General features: G+C 38.2%; 3 protein-coding genes across 7 annotated transcripts in view; 1 reads left to right on the plus strand and 2 right to left on the minus strand.

The window, feature by feature from the left end:
- Nucleotides 1-4357, minus strand: part of si:ch211-203k16.3 (fibrinogen-like protein 1) — a 27495-nt gene extending 23138 nt beyond the window's left edge. Inside the window, exon 1 of the mRNA XM_053242026.1 lies at nucleotides 4219-4357. The gene's annotated coding sequence lies outside the window, so the exon portion shown is untranslated. The remainder of the gene's footprint in view (nucleotides 1-4218) is intronic.
- On the plus strand, nucleotides 2676-7902 carry pomcb (proopiomelanocortin b). The gene is made up of 5 exons (XM_053242038.1): nucleotides 2676-2822; nucleotides 2910-3029; nucleotides 4001-4042; nucleotides 4274-4393; nucleotides 6284-7902. The coding sequence occupies exons 1-5, from the start codon at nucleotides 2676-2678 to the stop codon at nucleotides 6833-6835; spliced, it is 981 nt and encodes a 326-aa protein (XP_053098013.1). The 3' UTR covers nucleotides 6836-7902.
- Nucleotides 7903-8603: 701 nt separating this feature from the next.
- The window catches only part of efr3bb (EFR3 homolog Bb (S. cerevisiae)), a 47354-nt gene continuing 34978 nt past the window's right edge, over nucleotides 8604-20979 (minus strand). For all 5 annotated transcript variants that reach the window (XM_026923095.3, XM_034313729.2, XM_034313728.2 and 2 more), the window contains 12 exons: nucleotides 20479-20530; nucleotides 20233-20405; nucleotides 19873-19948; nucleotides 19512-19673; nucleotides 18206-18337; nucleotides 17406-17473; nucleotides 15976-16103; nucleotides 15283-15374; nucleotides 15145-15193; nucleotides 13927-14033; nucleotides 13736-13785; nucleotides 8604-12559 (listed from right to left, as the gene is read on the minus strand). In XM_026923095.3, the coding sequence (XP_026778896.2) occupies nucleotides 12454-12559; nucleotides 13736-13785; nucleotides 13927-14033; nucleotides 15145-15193; nucleotides 15283-15374; nucleotides 15976-16103; nucleotides 17406-17473; nucleotides 18206-18337; nucleotides 19512-19673; nucleotides 19873-19948; nucleotides 20233-20405; nucleotides 20479-20530 (1195 nt within the window). In that variant the 3' untranslated portion in view covers nucleotides 8604-12453. The remainder of the gene's footprint in view (nucleotides 12560-13735; nucleotides 13786-13926; nucleotides 14034-15144; nucleotides 15194-15282; nucleotides 15375-15975; nucleotides 16104-17405; nucleotides 17474-18205; nucleotides 18338-19511; nucleotides 19674-19872; nucleotides 19949-20232; nucleotides 20406-20478; nucleotides 20531-20979) is intronic.

The following is a 20979-nucleotide window of genomic DNA, read 5'->3' on the forward strand; positions in this document are numbered from 1 at the left end:
TGTTTTTTTTTTTTTTTGCTGTTCACACAGCCATGCAAGTAACAGGTATGTGTTAAATGAAGAAAAAGACCAGATTTGACCCACTTTTGCCTGCTGTTTGAACGTAGCCTAAGATTTCCATGTCAACGGTGGCTGCTTTGTTTGAAGATTAAAAATGATCTGCATTTGCACTTTCTTGACTTCATTCAGAAAACTGGATCACTTCACACACCTTTTCCTTAACTGAAGACGAAACGTCATTCACAGCTTTCCGTGAATTGGCTCAGGTCCTCGGGTTTCAGTAGCAGGTGCTCAGATGGACGCAGCACCTACCTGTTAATCCTCTCCCGCTTTCTTCTGACATCTTTTCATGTATTTGTTGAGAGGTGTGATCACTTGCTGGAGGTGGGGGTTACATTTGCTAAGTGGTTTTTTCCAGCACATATTACCCCCCTTCCCACCCACCATCACTACCCTACACCCCCACCATCGCTACTCCCGCCCCCACCACCACACCACACACCATCCTCCTTATCCATCCTCATTACAGCGTGGCCTTGAGGGGCTGCTGAGCACCTGACAGTATAAATACGAGAGTGGACCTCATTCAGGAAAACCACAGAGAGAGACGCACAGAGCCGATCAGGGAGCAGGAGGAACAGAGCTTAACTGAACATCACAGTAATAAAGGTGAGGAAATTACTGCATTTCTGAACAACTTCTCATTTAGATTTAAGACAGAAGATCTTAAAGCAATGGATTTTTTTTTTAAACTAAATATCACATCTATACACAGACTACTTTCCTGATTTTTTTATTATATTATCCAGCATTAAATACTGCATTGCTATATTCACTTATTTATTATTACTTAAAAATTATTGTTGGCTTTTTCATCTTTAATGATATGAAATGCTATGAATTGCACTTCAGACACTTCGATACTAATTAATAACACATTAATATTTTAACTTATCAATGTATTTATGAGCAACAGTCAGGCACAACACCTGATATTTGAGGATAAATAACATTTCAGCTGATTTTGCGTTATATTTTGAATTATAGTCTTGTTTCCAGATGCATTTCACACATTTCATTTTTTAACTCTGCACATATTTCAGTGTTTAAAAAATAAAAATCTACAAATTATACAATCCAGAATGAAACACTTCCTCTTTTGGTCTTTTGCAGTAGTAATTTATCATTTTAATTCATTTTAGTTTTTTTTTTTTTAACTTACAGTTTACAGCAATAGTTATAATGCATTAATAAATTGTTAACAGCATTAGAGTTTATAACACAACTCTGCTTAGTGCACTATGTTCGTCGAGATTCATACACACACTGACAAGTTCTTTCAGAAGCGGTAAATCTTTGTAGCAGAATTTTCTGATAATGAATAATAATAAATAATAATCTGGGGTTATTCATTTGTTAAAGGCAAAAAAAAAAAAAAGACAGGTCTGATGACACTATACAAAGGTGAGCTTTTGTGGTGTTGGTGATATGTTATGAACACTACTAGTAATGCATCATGATGCATTATAATGCATAATAAAGATAGCTAGAGAGTGTAATGCATTTTCATAAATAATTATAATGTCTAATTAATGCATAATAACATGATATGAATATGTTCAAAGTTATATATTAATATATCATTATCATTATATACTATAAATATGACCTTCAGAGAAAGTGTCACCAGAGATTATAACACAAGTCACATTTATATTAAATGTATATATATTATTTATATTTATTGTAAGAAATAGTCCAAATGCTGTTTTTTTTATCTAATGTGGACACATTATACCTACTTTATCATTCTGCCTAATTTGAAACTAAAGTGTTAAACAGAAACATAAAAACCTCTTTATGGTGAGCAGATACACTGATTCAGTGGGATTAATTTAAATGATTGGATATAATGTGATTTTTTTGTCAGAACAGAAAGAAATGGTAAAGAAGAAACTTCTTATTTATGGCCCTAATGAAGAAAATCACTTTATCCACTTTATCCTAAAAATATCTTTTTAGATTTCGTTGGAATCAGTGTCACTGTTAGATTTAAATAAATAAATAATTTTATTTCCAAGCTTGAGATTACAAAAATAATCCTACACGCTCCCTCTTTTCAAGCCAAGCCAAGTGTTTTTTTTATTGTCATTCCTCTATATAGCTTGTATACACTGGAATGAAATGTCGTTTCTCCAGGACTGTGATACACAGCAGTGTGAGACGAGTGCAGGACAATAAATACACAGAACAATATACAATAAATACACAGGACATGGACTGTAAACTATTGTGTAGTGTAGCAGAAAGTAAGTGTAGCAGCAATACTGGCAGCAAAGAGTCTCATAAATAAAAAGTGTGTGATGCAGCTTTGTGTAGTGCGGGTGTGCAGTGCTATTGAGTCATACTGGGTTAGGGGTTCGACTAGCTCAGGTGAGCATTGGGAAGCAGCAGGGTGGTGAGTAATCTGACTGCCTCGGGGAAGAAACTGCTGCGGAGGTTGCTGGTGGTGGCACGGACGCTCCTGTATCTTCTACCAGATAGCAGAGGTAGCTCAGTGCTGCTTCTGCTGGAATAATGAGATAAATGTAAGTGGCTCTGGATAACGGTGTCTGCCAAATGCCATAAATGTAAATGTAAAACGTCCATGTGAGGGATGGGAGTGGTCGTCCGCAATGCTGGCGGCTTTGCGGATGCAGCAGTCGTTGTACGAGGTGTTAATGGTGGTTAGAGAGACCCTGATGATCTCTTCAGCTCTTCTCACAATCCGCTGTAGGGTCTTGCAGTCTGTAGGGTCTGTGGGGTCTGTGCAGTTCCAAGAGGTACCAAGAAACTTGGAGCTTTTGACTCCCTCCACAGTTGTTCCATTGATGTACAGTGGTGAGTGGTCTACTCGGGTTCTCCTGTAGTCTGAAGATGAGCAATCAGAGAGAGACTGTTGTCTCTACACCATTCTGCGAGCTGCTCCGCCTTGCATCACTGCTGCTGATGAAACCCACAACTGCAGCGTCATCAGCAGACTGGATGATGTGATTTGAACTCTACTTTGAGGCCATGAGTCATTTCATCCTTACGCAAAACCTTTACATGGCTTTAATCAGACTTAACGTTTCACTATTTAACTAATCAATAAGAAGAAGAACAATGTCTGAAACACTTTATTTACTATATACCGATATTCTGACTTTTATTAATCAACTCATTTAAACATGATATAATTAACTGAGGAATAAAACATGACAGGAAAATTATTAACACGTCACCATGGCAACATTGATTATTTTCCTACAACATCGCCTCCCAAAGTGTTTCATTCCTCTTACACTGCAGCAATTTACCAACGATTTCAATTCATAATTGATTAAAGTATGACACATTGTACTTTTAACCATTTATAGTAACATTTAATGTCATGGACTTTGTGAAACAAGTTAGTCCCTGTTATAGCAGCTATAAACAGACTTTCCCTCACCAGCCTAGATTTTTTTCCTCTTTGTGATGTGTAAACTCATCTTTCTGAAGATTTTCCCGTTTCTGGGGCCTGTTACAAAGCGCTTGTCCGGAGACTCCTTTTCAATAAATATCTCCTTACAGAAAACTTCACCATGTCAATGATTATACAACCTTGGTAAATAACACTACTTTATTTTAATCTGTTTATGTAGATCATCTGCTGTACAAGTCTCTGTTACTATAGAAACAATAAATCAAAACCTTCTGGCCAATCAGAACAGAGAATTCAAGAGGAGTTCATGTAAGGACGAGGCAGTGAGTTTTACGTCATGACTGCAGTGTTAGTGAAAACCATGTGTGTGTGCCATACCGTGTGTGTGTGTGTGTGTGTGTGTGTAGAGGAAGTACAGGAAGTAATTACAAGGAAAGAATCTGGTGATGTAACTCTGAACTGTGAGTGAAAGGCACATGTAAGACATTAATGTATGACATGATTCAGCCATGACACCACTTCCCAGCGTGTGAATGAGGTTCATTTCCGGAGCAGCCACAAGCAGCAGCAGAAAAGAACGTCACCTCTTTACCAGCGGTACAGACATAAATGACTGAGGGTACACACTTCACTGTGTTAACGAAGAGCAAAGCAGCTCTGTTGGTGAATCATAAAATAAGATTTCAAGGTCAAAAAAAGGCTGAATGGTTTTTCTTAGACTAAATATATCCCTCATCAGCAGGGATTGCGTGTTCTGTTTGACTCACACTTACCTGCATGCTGCTGTACAGGTTCTAACTTGTTCTTCTCGCCCGTCTTTTCCTGCAGATGCAGTGCGTTTCCTGGCTCTCGGCTGCGCTCGTCCTGAGTGTGTGTGGATCAGCGGTAGATGGACAGTGCTGGGACCTCAATGACTGCAACAGGCTCGCCTCTCGGGACAAAATAATAGTAAAACATTTTAAATGTCACCATCAAACATGATTTAAGCCCTTTAACACACGCTTAATTACCCAGCTAATCATATTAAAGAATTTTATTCAGTAAATACAGTAAAAAGGTTGAGAGAGTGAGCTCAAGCAGTTAAATCAACAGTTCAGCTGAAAATAGTCACAGCAAAGCCAAATGAAAAAACTTCACTTGAGATAAATTAGATAAACAGTACATTTAATTTGCAATAGCAAAAGGAAAAATGCACTACTGGTCCACTCTTCTCAGTAGCCCCTTAAAGCTGATACACTGTTGTGTCACCTCTTTATCTGTTTGACTCACCCTCATATGTTTTGTGCTTAAGGGTACACTTTTTTTGATGTAAGGGAAATTTATAGTTATCAGTTTAGCATTATACATATATTATAATTAACAGGTCTCTTTATCAAGCTGGATATGAACGGATTTATTCATAAATCTTTCATACGAGCGTTTACACAAGAAATGTGGTTTTCATGAAAATCCTGTAATTTCAGAAAAAAGCTTCGTATCCTACTCATGCTCCTGAGTGTGTGTAAATTTATGCATAAGAAGACTAACTAATATAAACATCGACTTGACTGACTCCAAATCATACAATGTGCATGGATTACTGCACTTTTATATCTGGAATATACAGTGGAGGTTAAATTGCTTATTGTTATTACGTTTACAGCGTTTAGCAGACGCCCTTAACCAGAGCGACTCACAGAAGAGCTTTGGAGTCTCGATCAAAAACACATCCTCATGCTAGTTCACTCAGTCAGGGACTAAGAGCTCCATCGAGAACATTTAGTGAAAACCAGCTGTTTTATATTATTGGGATTAAATAAAGAATATAAAAAAAACAAAGAAAGAAAGGGAGCCAACACAAATCCATAAAATAAAACAAATAAAACTAACCATTCAATTATGACAAAAGAAATGGCGCTGTATAAACGGAGGACGGGCCGCTCTGTCTGCGCAGAGCCAGAAGCCAGAAACGAATGCCTCAGCTGACGGAGGATTTAGCGCTCGCATTTTATATTATTATTATAAAATATTTTTAATGGGATAGAACTGAGTCAAAATATCTTCCACTTCTGTCTTTCAGCTTTTAACCTGATCATTCATTCAGCTGTCATTTACACATAACTTTTAGTAAAGTTTGATAAATGAAGCCTGTTATTTGTACTGAACAGATACAGTATTACAGATAGAAATACAGGTATGAACAGGAGGCACACTGTTCACAGCACCCTTAGTAACCACCTGGTCAGGGCCTCAGTCGTTTAAATTAGTTTGGGAAACAGAAAGAACTGAAGTCATCAGAAATTATCGCAGGCAGGTACAAACAAAAGAAATGACTATGCAAGTGGGGATTTTTTTTTTTTTTTTTTTAAAGGCATATCCTTAGTTGAGACCAATTCTGGAGTGTTGTTGAGGACCTGAAGCCTGAAAGTAAATACGCAGAATAAAAAGAAAGTAAGAAAGAAAGAAAGAACGAAAAAAAGATAGATAGATAGATAGATAGATCTGTACTTTATAGTTTGGCTCCTTCCATTTCGGGTTTAATCCAAATACATGTAGAGATATTTCGAGCTCAGCCTCCAGACTTTAGACCGCGCCTCTTACCTCTTATTCTGATGCTTGTGTGGAGTGAAAGCAAACTATGTGTTGGGGAAGAAAGTGATTCAAGATCGCTTTTATTTTTGTCTATCAAAGACAACTTAAAGTCTGAGAGCATGTAATAAATGCAGAATGTAATACCTTTGTACTTATCCTTATTGTACACTTGATTTGTGCACTACTCCTTTTTGTTTAGTCTCAGTTCTTTCTCCAGCTGCTTTGGATAAAAGTGCTTTTTAAATAAAATATAGATCTCTTTTCTAGGAGTGCATCTGGCAGTGCAGGTTGAAGCAGCTGGTCAGTAACACAGAAAACCTGCTCCCAAATCAGCAGCAGAGCAGCGAGGAAGACGAGGAGGAGGAGGAGGAAGACAGCTTGAACCTCAACATACTGCTCTCAGCTCTGGCTCCCCCTGACGCCGCTCGTGAACAGCTGCCCAGTATGAGACCTCAGCGCAGCGAAGAGAGACCTTCTTACTCCATGGAGCATTTCCGCTGGGGGAAGCCCATGAGCCGCAAGCGCCGGCCGGTTAAAGTGCACACGGCCGCCTCGATGGACGACGAAGGTCACGAGGAACCGTCCACGGAGACGCCTTTTCCTCCATTCAACAGGCGTCAGCTGGAGAGTGACGAGGAGCGCGAGCAGAAGAAGAACACAAACACAAAGAGTACCACAAAGTACCGCATAACCCACTTCCGCTGGAGCACACCCCCTGTCGCCAAACGCTACGGCGGCTTCATGAAGCCCTGGTCCGAGCGATCCCACAAGCCCCTGCTCACGCTGCTCCGCAACATCATCGTTAAAAACGGACAATGAGCAGGAGAAGATGCGAGGGAAGGAAATGTTGCTGTTTAATGGAGTCATAAAGTGTCAAGTTATTCCTCGTCATAGCTTTCTGTAGCTCACCAGGACTTCTTACATTATCAGTGATATGAGATATGAGGCGAGATCTTCTGCTCTCAATCCGCTCCCATCGTAAAGCACAAAATTAAAAAAAAACATGTTGAAAATGATGTTCGTTGTCCATCTCACAGTCCCAACAGGTTTCATTAATGAGGTCTGGTTTCCAGTAGGAAGGTTTACTTTATTATTGATGTAGTTTATATTCTTATAACTCAGTTCTTCTGAGAAGAGCGGTAAAAAGCTTTCATATCACTCAGCACCTGTCCATTTATGAATCACACTGTAAATATTAAATATTCAAATAAATCTGCAAAGTTATACGCAGCGATGCAAAATCACTGGCAACACTTTACAGTAAGGTCCACAAATAAACATATACAGTATGTATTATTATTTATAACACGCTAAAAATGAATGAGTTCACAATGATGAATTTGACTTTCATTTAAACATTTAAAGACTTTTTAAAGACTGCTTGCTGAAACAGTTCTACAAGAAAAATAATCAAAGAACAGAAAAAGACATCGAAACACCAGAGTAGAACCGCCCCCAACTCTACATACCACACCCATTTCTCCTGATAAAACAGTTTCCTTCATTTGCATATTGGAATCTGATTTATTCTGTTTATATTTTATGATGCAATAACACTTACCTGTCATGATTTTAATCGGATTATCCATTAAGATTTTCAGATTCTGTTCTTAAAAGAACGTCACCAAATCACTGCAGTGACAAATTTCTGCACTCTGACCGGAATTCATTCCCTTAAAAGGATTTAATCATAAACAATTATGTCAATATTCTCGAATATTAAAAAAAAAAAAGTTGAATATAAAAACAAAAGAGTGTAGAATTGGTGTATGGGGGGAAAAAATAAAAATAAAAAAATATTTTTGTTATATTCAAATTAATCATTTCGACTTTTGGGAATAAATATAATAATATATAAGTAATAAAAATAATAATATAAAGTAATAATAATAAATAAAATTAAAGCCCATTATTATATTTGCAACAATTAAATATTTTGTATCGCATAACCATAATTACTTTTCTTACCTTTCAATTGTTTTAAAGTAAAAAAAAAAAAAAATATTATTATTATTATTATTATTATTATTATTATTATAATATTAAATACAATAAAAGTCAGTTAGAGCCTACAGACTGCAAATAAACTAAGTATCAAATTTGTTACACACAATTCTATGAATAAAACTTATCGATATGTAAAGAACAGTAAAAAAATGTATTAAAAAGAAGTTTACAGCATTTATTTTCACAGTAAAACACACACACGCTCACCCACGCTCACCCACGCTCACCCACACACACTCTCACACACTCTCACACACTCTCACACACTCTCACACACACTCACACACACTCACACACACTCACACACACTCACACACACTCACACACACTCACACACTCTCACACACTCTCACACACTCACACACACACTCACACACACTCACACACACTCACACACACTCACACACACTCACACGAGCAGCCATGCTTAAAAGTGCAGCAAGCAATAAACATACGGCAGGTTTTTGTGGAAGTAATTTGAAGAAAACAAGGAAATGAGCGTCGCTGAAATATTTCAGATTCCAGTTCTCATACTGAATTTCTACCTCAGTTTGTCATTTAAAATAAACGAAGTCACTACTCATCACTGAACATGTTTTATTGACCAGCTGTAGTACTGACATGTAAAAACAGACTATATGTGTACAAGCTCAGAGACGTGACACAGACATGAGCTTCACTTTCCACCTGAAACATTTACACGGCAAAATATACGCAACACGTCTTTCCCGTGTTGCTTTGTTTCAGTGCGACATGAATATTTTCATCCATTTCCCAGATTTATTCCTCAACTTCCCAGGTTTCCAGGAATACCATGAAGTGAGCAAAGGTCTTGTGAAGTTTTCATGCCGTCAAAAAAACTGTCACAATTTTAACAAATAAAAATAAAAATAAAAGAACACACACCACTGTTAATAGCAGTGTAATAAGAATAATAGATTAAAAAATTCCACTGAATCCAGTTTATTTTAAGTTGCTATGGAGTTTGAATCATGTCATTAGGAAATTTTATTTCAATCAGAATTTATTTTAAATTTTGTTTCACACCATCTGAAATTAAATTTCCAAACTGAAATTGAATTTTGTGGTTTAGAAAAGAGCGAAAATTTAAAACTGAATTTCACGTTCAAGAGTGTGTGACTGAACATTTGAAATTCAAAATGAAGTACGCATTTAATCAGTTTTTAAAAAGCATTCAGACCTGCTATTAATTCACATTTTTCATTTTGCTTTCAAAGTAACATTCGTGTAACTTGCAGGCAAAAGCAGCCCAAAAAAAAACAAAAAAAAACAGAACTCATCTCTTCCATTTTCCAAATAAATCTTATTTTTGAAGCGTATTTTATCTTGGCTTTTGCCTGCAAGTTAACAAATCTAAAATTGAACCGTTTGGTCTTTAGAAATCGATCATATGAGTATTACATTTTAGATTTCAAATGCTCAGTTCAGAATTCTTTCTCAGATGGCATGACAAAAATTTTAAATAACAGCATTAAAATTCAGATTCTCGCATTTAAATTAAATTTTCTAATTTCAGAATTCAGACTCCATAAACCGTTTTTATTACAGTGACTGATATGGAGTATTTGTGCTACTAGAATTTAGACTTGAAATTTTGTAAATCTGAATTTTTCTGCATTTAAATTGTACAGCACGTTTATTGTAATTAATTTATTGGCACCATTATGCAAAGTCAGATCAATAAATAAATACAATTCAGATCCATCTTCTGGAAACCCAGTCCTTTCCTGAAATGAAATGAGAAATGTGCCACTACAGTCTGAGTGGCAAAAAACAAAAAATTCAATTTTATAATAAACAAAAAAAACCTTTGGAGGCACAATCCATTTCAAATTCCATTCAACATTTTTGAAACACTACACCAGCCAAAAAAAAAAAAAAAAAAAAATTTAGCACAGATTTGATTGCTGCCATTTCAGCCACAATGAGCCAATAATGTAGTGTTTTCAAAATTTGAATCTGAATTGGAAGAACTGAATTTCTGAAATTGAATTTCAGTGAACACTGAATGTGCCAGTGAACACAATAGAAATAGAATTTTCTACACATTCAAATTGAATTTGAAACCTGATTTAAGCCATGGAATACAATTTTAATTTAATCTAATTCAACAACAGAACATCACTTAGAAATTCAAATAAAGGCATAAAAATTCCAATGTGTAAATTTTAAATTCAGATTATAGTGCCACATTTCTCATTCCTTACAATAACTCTTAAATTTGCACATGCCCAAATGTAGCCTTGAATAAACCTCTGAATTTGACAAACTTGAAATATAATAATAATAATATATGACTAATATCAAAGCTGAAGTGTGACATCAATTATAATAAACATTTTGAAACAAATATTTTGTGGTGAAATGGAATTTTAAGCTGAGCTTAGTTTTAAGCTTAGAACAAATCTGACCAATTAAAACATAGGCGGATATTTCGTTTACTTTCACGTGCAATATCAAATGAATTGACAAAAAAAAATTCAAATCCAAATCCTACCATCACAAACACACAATACACAATTACAAAATAATAAACAAGCAGGCCACGTTTGTTTACCATTCTGTAAGTAACTATATAATTGTGTAGTGTAAAATGTATCAGATTTATTAAATTTAAGTCTAAGCAGCTCTTATGTATGTTGAGATTTCGAGTTTTGACCCATGACTAAATAACAACAACAACAACAACAACAACAAAAAGTTAGAACGACAATCGGTGTCGCCTTCAGTGTTTGCGATCATGGCTTCATTTGTAAGATTCTTAAAACAAACACGTAGAAAACATGACACACAGGAGCGTCGGAGACATGAGCAACGAGGACGTGTTCACCAGACGACCACGTGAAGTCGCGTTGTCACGGCGATAAAATACTCGCACAATCATACGCACAATAAAACGACACTTTTTTTTTTTAACCAATCAGGAGCGATCGACATTATACTTCAACGCCGCAGAGAAAAGAATTCTTTCAGCTTTTTAAAAACAGCCTGAAGACAACCACCACTGACAAACGCACGACAATAGAAAAATATAACAAAAAAAAAACGTTTTCCGTGTATGTACGTCATCCGAAAAATCAACCACGTTCTCTCCATCTTGTTGATTAATTGCAGTAATGTCGAAACATGCACTCGTGTGACTCGAACGACACGTTTGGGACACGTTCCAAGCCGAGACGTGACCAGAAGGGGAAGACGAGTGTCCACTGTATCAGGGTGTTCTATCTTAATCATGTCCCCTGGAGCTTGCAGAAGCTCATAAACCGTGGTTCTTGTTGTAAATTTCTGTGATGGTGGTAATCTCATGCTGGTTAGTTCTTCACGGGTGAGCACCGCATACACGCCGTCACCTGTACTCACCCTAGCTGGATGTTAGAAAAGTCAGTGCAGTCTAAAACTAAAATTTCTCTTCATATCCACACATATATTTACAGTCATTGTGTTTTGAGATCATTAGATATAACTTATTGTCTTGTTGTATGCTATGCTAGACATAAAGAAAGTTGCTTATGGACGCTTTAAAATGAACAGCAAAATAAAAAAAATAAAAAATCACATTCACAGAGCCTATTATGTAGGTGATGGGAATTTTTTCCAGTGCAATTGCATTTTTTTTTTTTTTAGCCCTGTATACACCAAAACAGATATGCTCATGCATATCTATAGCTAAATAATGCAAAGTGCTAATCTGCCATCTGCACAAACCCAGAAACCTAAGAATTTTTAGTATTTAGATCATTTCTGTGCCTAAATCTCAAGAAAAGGATTTATGATTTTGAAAAGATCTCACGCAAACGGTGTGAATTTTCTCTGAATATATGTCCGGTTTACAGTAAAGTGGCTGAGTTTTCCACACAAAAAGGTCAGTAAATTGTTAAAAAACGAAATGAAACAAAAGTAGCACCAATAAAGACATACGTGTTAAAAATGGTTAATTTAACAAAACCGGCTAAGCCATTTTCTAAAAATACTTTCCTTAACTTAACGCACTAACAGCGTCATAAAACAGCACTACTACTTAAAACAAGAGCTAAAATAAAACTAGCTGGCATTAGAGGACGACAGCACATGCACTTCTGCTTTAAAAAATATACCCCGGCTGAATTCAGGCCACGAGACAAAACGTTTAACATGGCAGACGACACAAGCGGATCCTAGCGGAGGCTGTGGAGTAAAAGTAATGGCGCCTCGCAGGCTTTTCTCTTCATGATGCATTTAAAAAGAGTTCGTATTTGCTGTGTGGTCGTGTCAGCGTCAGTGTCAGTCACAGTGCAAATACAACACGCTGGAGGTTTGCTTGCGATGATAAAGAACGGAGATGTTTGGGTAATACCTCCTGTACATACACACACACACACACACACACACTCATCGCTGCTCCGTTGTCCGAGCTGCTCCTTCACTCTGTGCTAATACACACACAGGTCAGGGAACTTCATCTCGTAGATGGGGACGGAGCGGGTCTGGGTTTGGCCGTAGCTCGCTGTGATGGTGCCTGATGGACTGGGAGGAGGCCTGCAGGACAGAGAAGAAGAGAACCAAGACCCAGTGAGAACACTCACAAGCTCCGCCCACAAAACACACAGCGCTTGATGTGCACTTTTCCAGCCACAAGATTCAGGATCTTTAAAGATGCAATCTGGCTGTGTGTCTCTTTCTTTCCTTCTTTCCTTTGTTCTATCTTCTTCTATCTATCTTCAGGTCCTTTCTTTCTCCCTTCATTATTTCATTCAGCTTTCTTCTTTCCTTGCTTATTTCTTTCCTTCTTTTCATCCTCGTTCCCTTCTTTCTACTTTCCTTATTCTTCTTTCCTTCCTTTGTCTTCCCTCTTTTCCTTTCTTTTTTCTTTCGTTCCTTCTTCCGTCATTTGTTCTTAACTAACTTTTTCTTTCTTTCCTCTTTCCTTCCTTCCTTCATTCATTCATTGATTCCATCCTTCATTATTTCCTCCTTTATGTTCTTCTGTTTACTTCCTTCTTGTTTCCTTTGTTCCTTCTTTACTTCCTTCCTTCATTCTTCTTGTGATCTTTCTTTTCTTACAATCTTCCTTCTTCCCTTCTACCCAGCCTTCTATGCATCCCTCTTTTTCTTCATTTCTCCCTTCACTTTTTTTTTTAGTTTTTCTTCCTTCAGCCATTGATTGTTTCCTTTTTTCTTCTTTACTTCTTTGCAGATTTACTTCCTTTTTTCTTTCCACCTTTCCTTCCTTCCTTATGTCCTCTCATTCTCTCCTTTCTTTCTTCCTTTCCTTCTTTCTTACAGACTACGGGAACCAGTGTGTGGTTGGTCACATGCAATGTCAGTCAAACAGCCACTTCCTGTGAAAGTGGGCGGGTCTTGGCCACTTGTTTTGTGCTTGTGAGATTAACTGACTGTTTACTGAAACTGTCAAACTCCTGTACAGACTGCATTTCAATATGAATTATTTAAAAGATGTAAAAGGATTTCATGCTAAACAAATATTATTTATTTTAGAATGTTATACTATCACAGGGAGAGTGAATGTTAGCAGCCACACTGATGTATGTGTGAAAACGGTTCCATTTTTCAGTACAGAAAATCAAAAGCAGGCATTATGATAAACCTGAATGAAGCAAATCGATTTGTTTTTCTTTATTTATCCGCAGTAATGTTTCCTCATCGCAAGCTTTTGCATGCAGCCGTGTAAAGCTGCATGACGCTGTGACCCACCTGATTGTGATTTCGAAGATCTGACTGAGTTTGCTCTGTAACATTGTGGCCTGAGGAGAAACAGAAGCATGTGAGCCGTGGACTGAAGCACAAATTCTACATGAATATTACTGGAATATTATTGGAATATTATTGGAATATTATGGGAATGAAGAATATTATTCTCCGGAATATTAGAGGAAAATCCTCACTCTGGCTCCACAGTGTGCGGCGATCTCCTCGAACGGGGCCTTCTGAAACTTCTCCACCACCTGCCTCCTCCGCTCTCGCTCCTGCTCCTCCATCCCTACACTGTCCACTGCACAACACACACACACACACACTCAACATCTACACACACTTTATGCCGCGAGTCTCATTAATAACAACGCGCCACTCACTCAAATAACATCTGCTCAGTGGTGACCCTTTCCAACACTCAGCCATTTTATCAGGTACGCACACTATATAGGTGACTGTAGCCCATATAGTGCTTTGCGTAAAGTTTTGGCACCCATCTACGCCATCCACTGATATGTGACTGCTTCTTTACTTCCTTCCCTCATTCTTATGTTCGTTCTTTTCTTATATCCTTCATTCTTTCTTTCATCCCCTCTTCCTCTTTTTGTTCATTCCTCCCTTGCTTTCTTTCGTTTACTTCCTTTCTTCTTTCCCTTCCTTCATCTATTCATTCACTGATTTAATTCCTTCTCTTTCCTCCTTTCCCTTCTTCTTTCATTTCATCTCTTCCTTTGTTCCTTCCTAGTTTATCTATCCAGATTTATACAACTTCCATCATTTTTTTCCTTCGTTCTTTTATATCTTCCTTCCTTCTTTATTGCCTTAGAGGCATTCAGTCCATTTGCTTTATAACAATTTTGTGTCTTTTGTGTGTTTCTTTTTTTTTTTTTTCAAAACTGTAATGGTAACAGGCTGACAGGCTACTACAACAAATAAATAAATAAAAAATAAATAAATAAAGGCAGTGGTTGGTGATTTGCAATGTCATTCACATAAGCACTTCAGTTGAGAGTGGGCGGGTCTTGGCCAGGTTTAGTGCTGAAACGTGCTTTATTAACAACAATGACTGAAATATCTCTCCTTATATTCTCTCACTAACAAGACGAGAGTCCTTTTCTGTCCTCTGTGTTGGTTTTTCTGTCTTGTCCCCTATCAAGCTGTGACCTGATTGGCTGAGCGATAAAAACAAACACACCTGACATCACTAAAGAAGTTCATCTGTAGCAGCAGAGCTTTTTGAAAGCACTCCTCTTTGATTTGAGGTGGTTGAGGAAATAACGCCTAGTGTAAAAGCAGCCTGTGATCCTTACGGTGAGCGTTGGGATGATTTTCACTTTGCAGCAGAACTTAAAGAAGAAAATGTTTCTGTAGAGTGAGTGAAGTCGATCTAAACTAGAACAGAAACTCACCTATGGCGTTCTTAAGTGCTTCGAATGTGATTTCCTCAGCTGGTGTTCTCTGTGGAGCAGAAAAAACAGTGATATTACTGAGCACACAGGTGTGTGAGAGTGAGAGTATTAGTCTGTGCGAGTGTGTGTGTTTCTGACCTCCTCTTTCTCTGGACTGTTTCTGGACTCGACCTCCACCTGGAGAGAGATCGTTTCTCCAATACTTTTTCTCTTCGACAGCCTGTCTTCATCTGGGAAAAAAAAAAAAAAAAAAAAAAAAAAAGGAACAATAAGTACAGTTAGAGTTCATTCACGAACCTTTCGGCGCTTTCTAACACATGAACTCAAAAGAGCAAAGCAAAGACGAGGCTGGCGAGCGAGGGGAAAGGAAAACACGTCTCGGTGCTCAGTGCTCGCAGAATTGAACTGCTCTCACATGTGACAGTTTCTCTGCATGCTTGCTTCACTGCACCACGTGAATGTGTGTGTGTGTGTGTGTGTGTGTTTGTGTGTGTAATTCACGCCATCTTATGCTGTTTAAAAGCCATTAAAAACTTTGGCTTTCTTGTTTTGTTTTGTTTTTTAAACAGTTTTGCTTTCCTTCGCAATAATTTTTGCGTTCTCTCACAAGATTCGAAATGAAACGCCATCAGAAGCGAATTCCTTTTCACACTCCCGCATCCTTTCCAACTCGAGTGAATCTGGTTCAGGGAAATTCGCATTTCTCTAAAAGGAAATCAAATCCAAGCAAGTAAGCAAGGAAACAAAACAAAACAAAACGAAACCCTGACTTGCGCACAGTCTACGCTAGCATGTTAGCATGGCTCCGCTCTCATTTACGTCTCTCTGCACCTGTGAACTGAGGGATGTAAGGTGTGGCGAGTCTCTCGGTGTTGTAGCCACTTCCTCCCAGCACCTCAGCGATCTTAGCCTGCTGGAACAGCACTTCTCCTGCTGGCTTCTCCAGCGTCTCCGGAACCCTGCCGCATGAACACACGGGATAAAAATAAATGTTTTTTTTTTTTTTTCCTGCACAAACAAGGTTACATCTTCACTGTTAAAAAGCCCTGAGTCAACAGCTTGGCTAAAGTAGCACGCAAGAGTGAGCGTAGACTGAAGCAGCTTTCGTCTGTGAAGGTCAGCAATTAACGGCTCCATTCACGGCTCTCAATAGAGAAATGGACAATATCTAAGTATTTCTAAAAGCTGCTGTGAGCGAGGCTGAGTGACTCATGGGCTCCGGATCTCTAATGGACGAGGTCAAATCATGCCTGAGACGCACGCACGCGCGCACACACACACGCACACACACTCACACACACACTCTCAAAAACTACACCCAAATTTCAGTTATAAATGTAGTTTGTAAACAAAACTTTCAAACTAAAAATATATATATATACAGCACGTGTGGATTATAGGTCATCCATCTTTCTTTCTCTTTTTGTTTTTTCGTTTTTTTCTCTATGCTGCATGTGTCCTTCATTCCTTTTTTCTTTCTTTTATTTTTCCCTTCGATTTTTCTCTCTTTCTTTTTCCTCCATGCTACATGTGTTTTCTGTTTCTTTGCTTCCTTCCGTTCTTTCTTTCTCTTTACATTGTTTTTCCTTTATTTTATTTTATTTTTCCCTTTGATTCTTCTCTCTGTGTTTCATTCTTCTGCCCTTCTCTCCTTCTTTCCTTTTTTCTTTCATTCATTTATTCCTTCCATTCATTCCTTCCTTCCATCTTCCGTCCTTTCTTTCATCCCTTCATTCTTTATTACTATCTTTTGTTCCATTCATCTTTCCTTCATTTCCTCTCTTTCACTCTTTCTTTCTTTTGTTCCTTCATTCTTTACTACTATCTTTCATTCATTTTTCTTTCATTTCTTCCTTCTTTCTTTCTTTCATTACTTCTTTCTCCTCTATTCTGTATGTTTTCTCTTTCGGTCTTTCATTCTTCCTTTCTTCCTCATTATTTTCTTTTTTCTTTCATTCCTTCTTTCCTTGTTCCTTTCACTCCTTCTTTTTTTCCTTCCATCCTTCACTACCTCTTTCCTTCCTTCATTCCTTCTTTTGCCCCTTCATTCTTTACTACTATTTATGATTCCTTCCATCCTTATTCCTTTTTTTAACTCATTCCCTCTTTCTTTCTTTTGTTCCTTACTGCTATCTTTCATTCCTTCCTTCTTTCCTTCAGTCTTTCTTTCTTTGGGTTGCTTCCACACAGACAGTAACCTGAGCTCAGGGCAGAACTGGGGAGACAAACAGAGAAAGACAGACGGACAAACGGAGACTCACTTTGGACTTTCAATGAAGACATCTTCTGGCAAAAGAAATGGAGATTCCTTCTGTCTCATCTCGATCACCTGCAAATAAACAACAAACAAATACATGCATAAATAAGATAGATATGATTAAGAAAGCTGCGCTGCTTGCACAGACTTTCAGAGCACGTAAGACTGCTGTATTTCTCATCCTGAGCACAAGGTCGTGTAGGAGCATGTGTGTGTGATTGAGCACATGGTTGTGTATGAGCACAAGGTCATGTATGAGCATGTGTGTGTGTGTGTGTGTGTGTGTGTGTGTGTGTGTGTATGAGCACATATTTGTGTATATGAGCACAAGGTAGTGTATGAGCACATGGTTGTGTATGACCACATGTGTGTGTATGAGCACAAGGTTGTGTATGAGTATGTGTTTGTGTATGAGCACATGGTTGTGTGTATGAGCACAATGTAGTGTATGACTACACGTGTGTGTATGAGCACAAGGTTGTGTATGAGCACATGGTTGTGTGTATGAGCACAAGTGTGTATATGAGCGCAATGTAGTGTATGACCACACGTGTGTGTATGAGCACAAGGTTGTGTGTATGAGCACAATGTAGTGTATGACCACGTGTGTGTATGAGAACATGTTTGTGTGTATGAGCACATGTTTGTGTGTATGAGCACAAGTGTGTATATGAGCACAAGTGTGTGTATGAGCACAAGTGTGTGTATGAGCACAAGTGTATGTATGAGCACAAGTGTGTGTATGAGCACATGTTTGTACTGTGTGCAGGAGGTGATGTTGGAGGTCTGAGGAACGGCACTGACCTCGTGGACGTGCTGGCAGAAGGTGGGCAGGGTGGTGAGCTGGCAGATGAGGTTGAGGTAGGCAGCGCAGAGAGCGTGAACAGCACAACGGTTAAACACCGGCAACGTCTCCTCGCTGACTAAAGCCAAGTCCTGCACGCGCGCGCACACACACACACACACACACACACACACACACAGCATAATGACAGAGTGACAAACTGTTATACCACATCTACAAAACAAGCTCCTGTTAAGATTTACAATATAGCAGCTATAAACAGTTTCCTCACCAGCCGCTCTTTTTTCTCTCTCTTGAATGAATGTCTGATAATGAATCAATTACCTAACTAACATGGCTGCCGTCATCCAATCAGCTTTCAGCAGGTACTCGACAGGGTTAGAACGGAGCTATTGTCAAACAATATGTTCACCTGTGGTCTGTTTAGTATTCTACGCATCTTGGCAAGAACTAGATACTGAAGGTGCTATATGACAGCTAGTAACCAACGAGGGTGGATTCTAATCACGTGCTTCCTCCAAGACATGTGAAGCCAGCCAATCGCATCTTTTCAAACTGCTGCTCATGCTGCATCACAGGGCAGAGGAACACGCATGGAGGAAAGCGCTATCTACCCTCTTCCACATACATAATTCTCACAGACGCCCACGACTGGCTAGTGTCGCTGTGACTGACAGGGGAGAGAAAGCATGCCATTCATCCTTCCCAATTTTGCTTCCTTGGCTCCTGGTCACAGACGGGATTCGAACTCGCCATCTCCAAACACTTAATTGTTCAAACCTTAATTGTTTCTAAATTTTCATAGTAACTGGTGACTTATGGCTCCAATAATAAATACAACGGCACCTATTTAACTCACGTGCCTGATATCTTATATCCACAGAGTTCTGTGATTATATATTTTTTTCCTTTTACACTGGAAGTCTTGGGTTTTAAGGAATGTTAAGGAATGTTGTTACACTACACTATAACTATTGTGCTGTAATTAATCTATATTCTTTTTCATACTTCTGTGTTTGTGCTTCTTCTTTAAATCCTATAGCGCTTTGGGTCTAGAAGAGAAAATTCATTATTATTATTATTATACTCTACATCCATACAGACTTCATATTTATTGTAGTTCTGTGTTGTTCTGTGTCGGTCTTATGTAGCACCTTGGTCCTGGAGAAACGTTGTTTCGTTTCACTATGTACTTGTATATGGCTGAAATGACAATAAACTCCACTTGAACTTGAACACTAACCTTGTTTTGTAATGCCGTATATTATTTCTTTCTCAGTGTCAGCACTTAAAGACCTGTCTCACCTGCAGGGCCAGAGCGAGGCGAATGAGATCCACCACCACCTCCTCGTTAGCAAGCTCCATGCTGATCAGCGCGAGGAGAGCGTAGAGCATCTCGTAGTGCGGCTGCACACTGCTCTGCTCCTTACACGACAGGTAAATGTGTCTGTAGAGCTGCTGGGCATGCTGCAAAACACACACACACACACACACACACGACCTTTAAGAGCCAAACCATATCACACTGCATCATAGGTTATCTCTACACATAAAAATATAATGTACGGTAAATGTGAAAGATATTTTGACAGAAGAGAATAGACAGAATCAATGGTTAAGATAGAAAGAGAACGGTGCGAGGTAAAGGTTAAGGTTAAGGGCGAACCTTCTTCATGAAGAGGTTATCCTGACGGGAACACTTCTCCATCTTGAGTTTAAGGACAGAAATGTCCGAGATGATGCTACAGAAGGATAGACGATACATTAATTGTTATCGTTTTTATACTACCAGCTCACTCACAGGTACTGAATAAATGAATTTTTAAAAAAACCCTGTTGATATGGTGAAGTTTTCTATGAAGAGACGTTTATTTAACATTTACGGAAGGAGTCTCCAGTGTCAGCGCTTTATAACAGTCAGATATAAAGCTACAAGTTCTCCAAAACAGAAGAGTTTCTGCGTTCCGGTCTCTCAGCAACATGAAAATGTGTTCTTTTTAACGTGAAGAGAGTCATGTATACACACCTGACGGTGGAGAACTTAGGGAGGTTGTCATGGCGATCGATGAGGCTGACGAGGATTTCGAGGACGAGCAGGCGGATGTGCGCGTCCTCCAGCAGTGCGAAGGACAGGAGCGGGTCCAGGAACGAGCTGGGCAGAGCCGTCAGCATGTTCGTGCTCTGGAAGCCACACGTCACCTACACGGCAGAGGAACGTGAGCTTCACACGTTCAGTACAGTCTACTTTAGTAACATCTTTTAGAGATCGTACCTGTCTTAGAGACTTCAGCAACATGACCTGAATCATCCTGTCACCCTCAGACCTGAAAAACACAGCCGGGTCATGTTTAGGTCTCGCAGTGAATTTGTCCAGATATGAAGCTTTTATTTATTTATTTTTTCAAACTTGTTCGCATAGAGTTCACAGTTAGGGCAGTGAAAGTGAATTTAAAACCGTAAATTTTAAAAATGTAACATGTAAATATAACATGTAATATGTAATAAATTACATCTCAGTATGCTTTTCTTAATTACTTAATCCTTAAGTTTTGAAAATGTTAAACATTTTTATGTTTTCGTGTTGTTTTTTTTAATGCTATTTTTTTTAATATAAAAAAATAAAAAAAATTAAATATAATTTATTATAAATGTGTTTACCAATAATAAAATAATTTATTGCTTATAATTTTTTTATGCAACACTGCTGTATTGTTAGCAGCTTGTGAGCAAACTTATATACAGTGATACTGTTCATGTGTGTATCGTAGACATG

This window comes from Pangasianodon hypophthalmus, chromosome 19 (assembly GCF_027358585.1).
Source record: "Pangasianodon hypophthalmus isolate fPanHyp1 chromosome 19, fPanHyp1.pri, whole genome shotgun sequence".
In the NCBI taxonomy this organism is placed as follows: Eukaryota; Metazoa; Chordata; class Actinopteri; order Siluriformes; family Pangasiidae; genus Pangasianodon; species Pangasianodon hypophthalmus.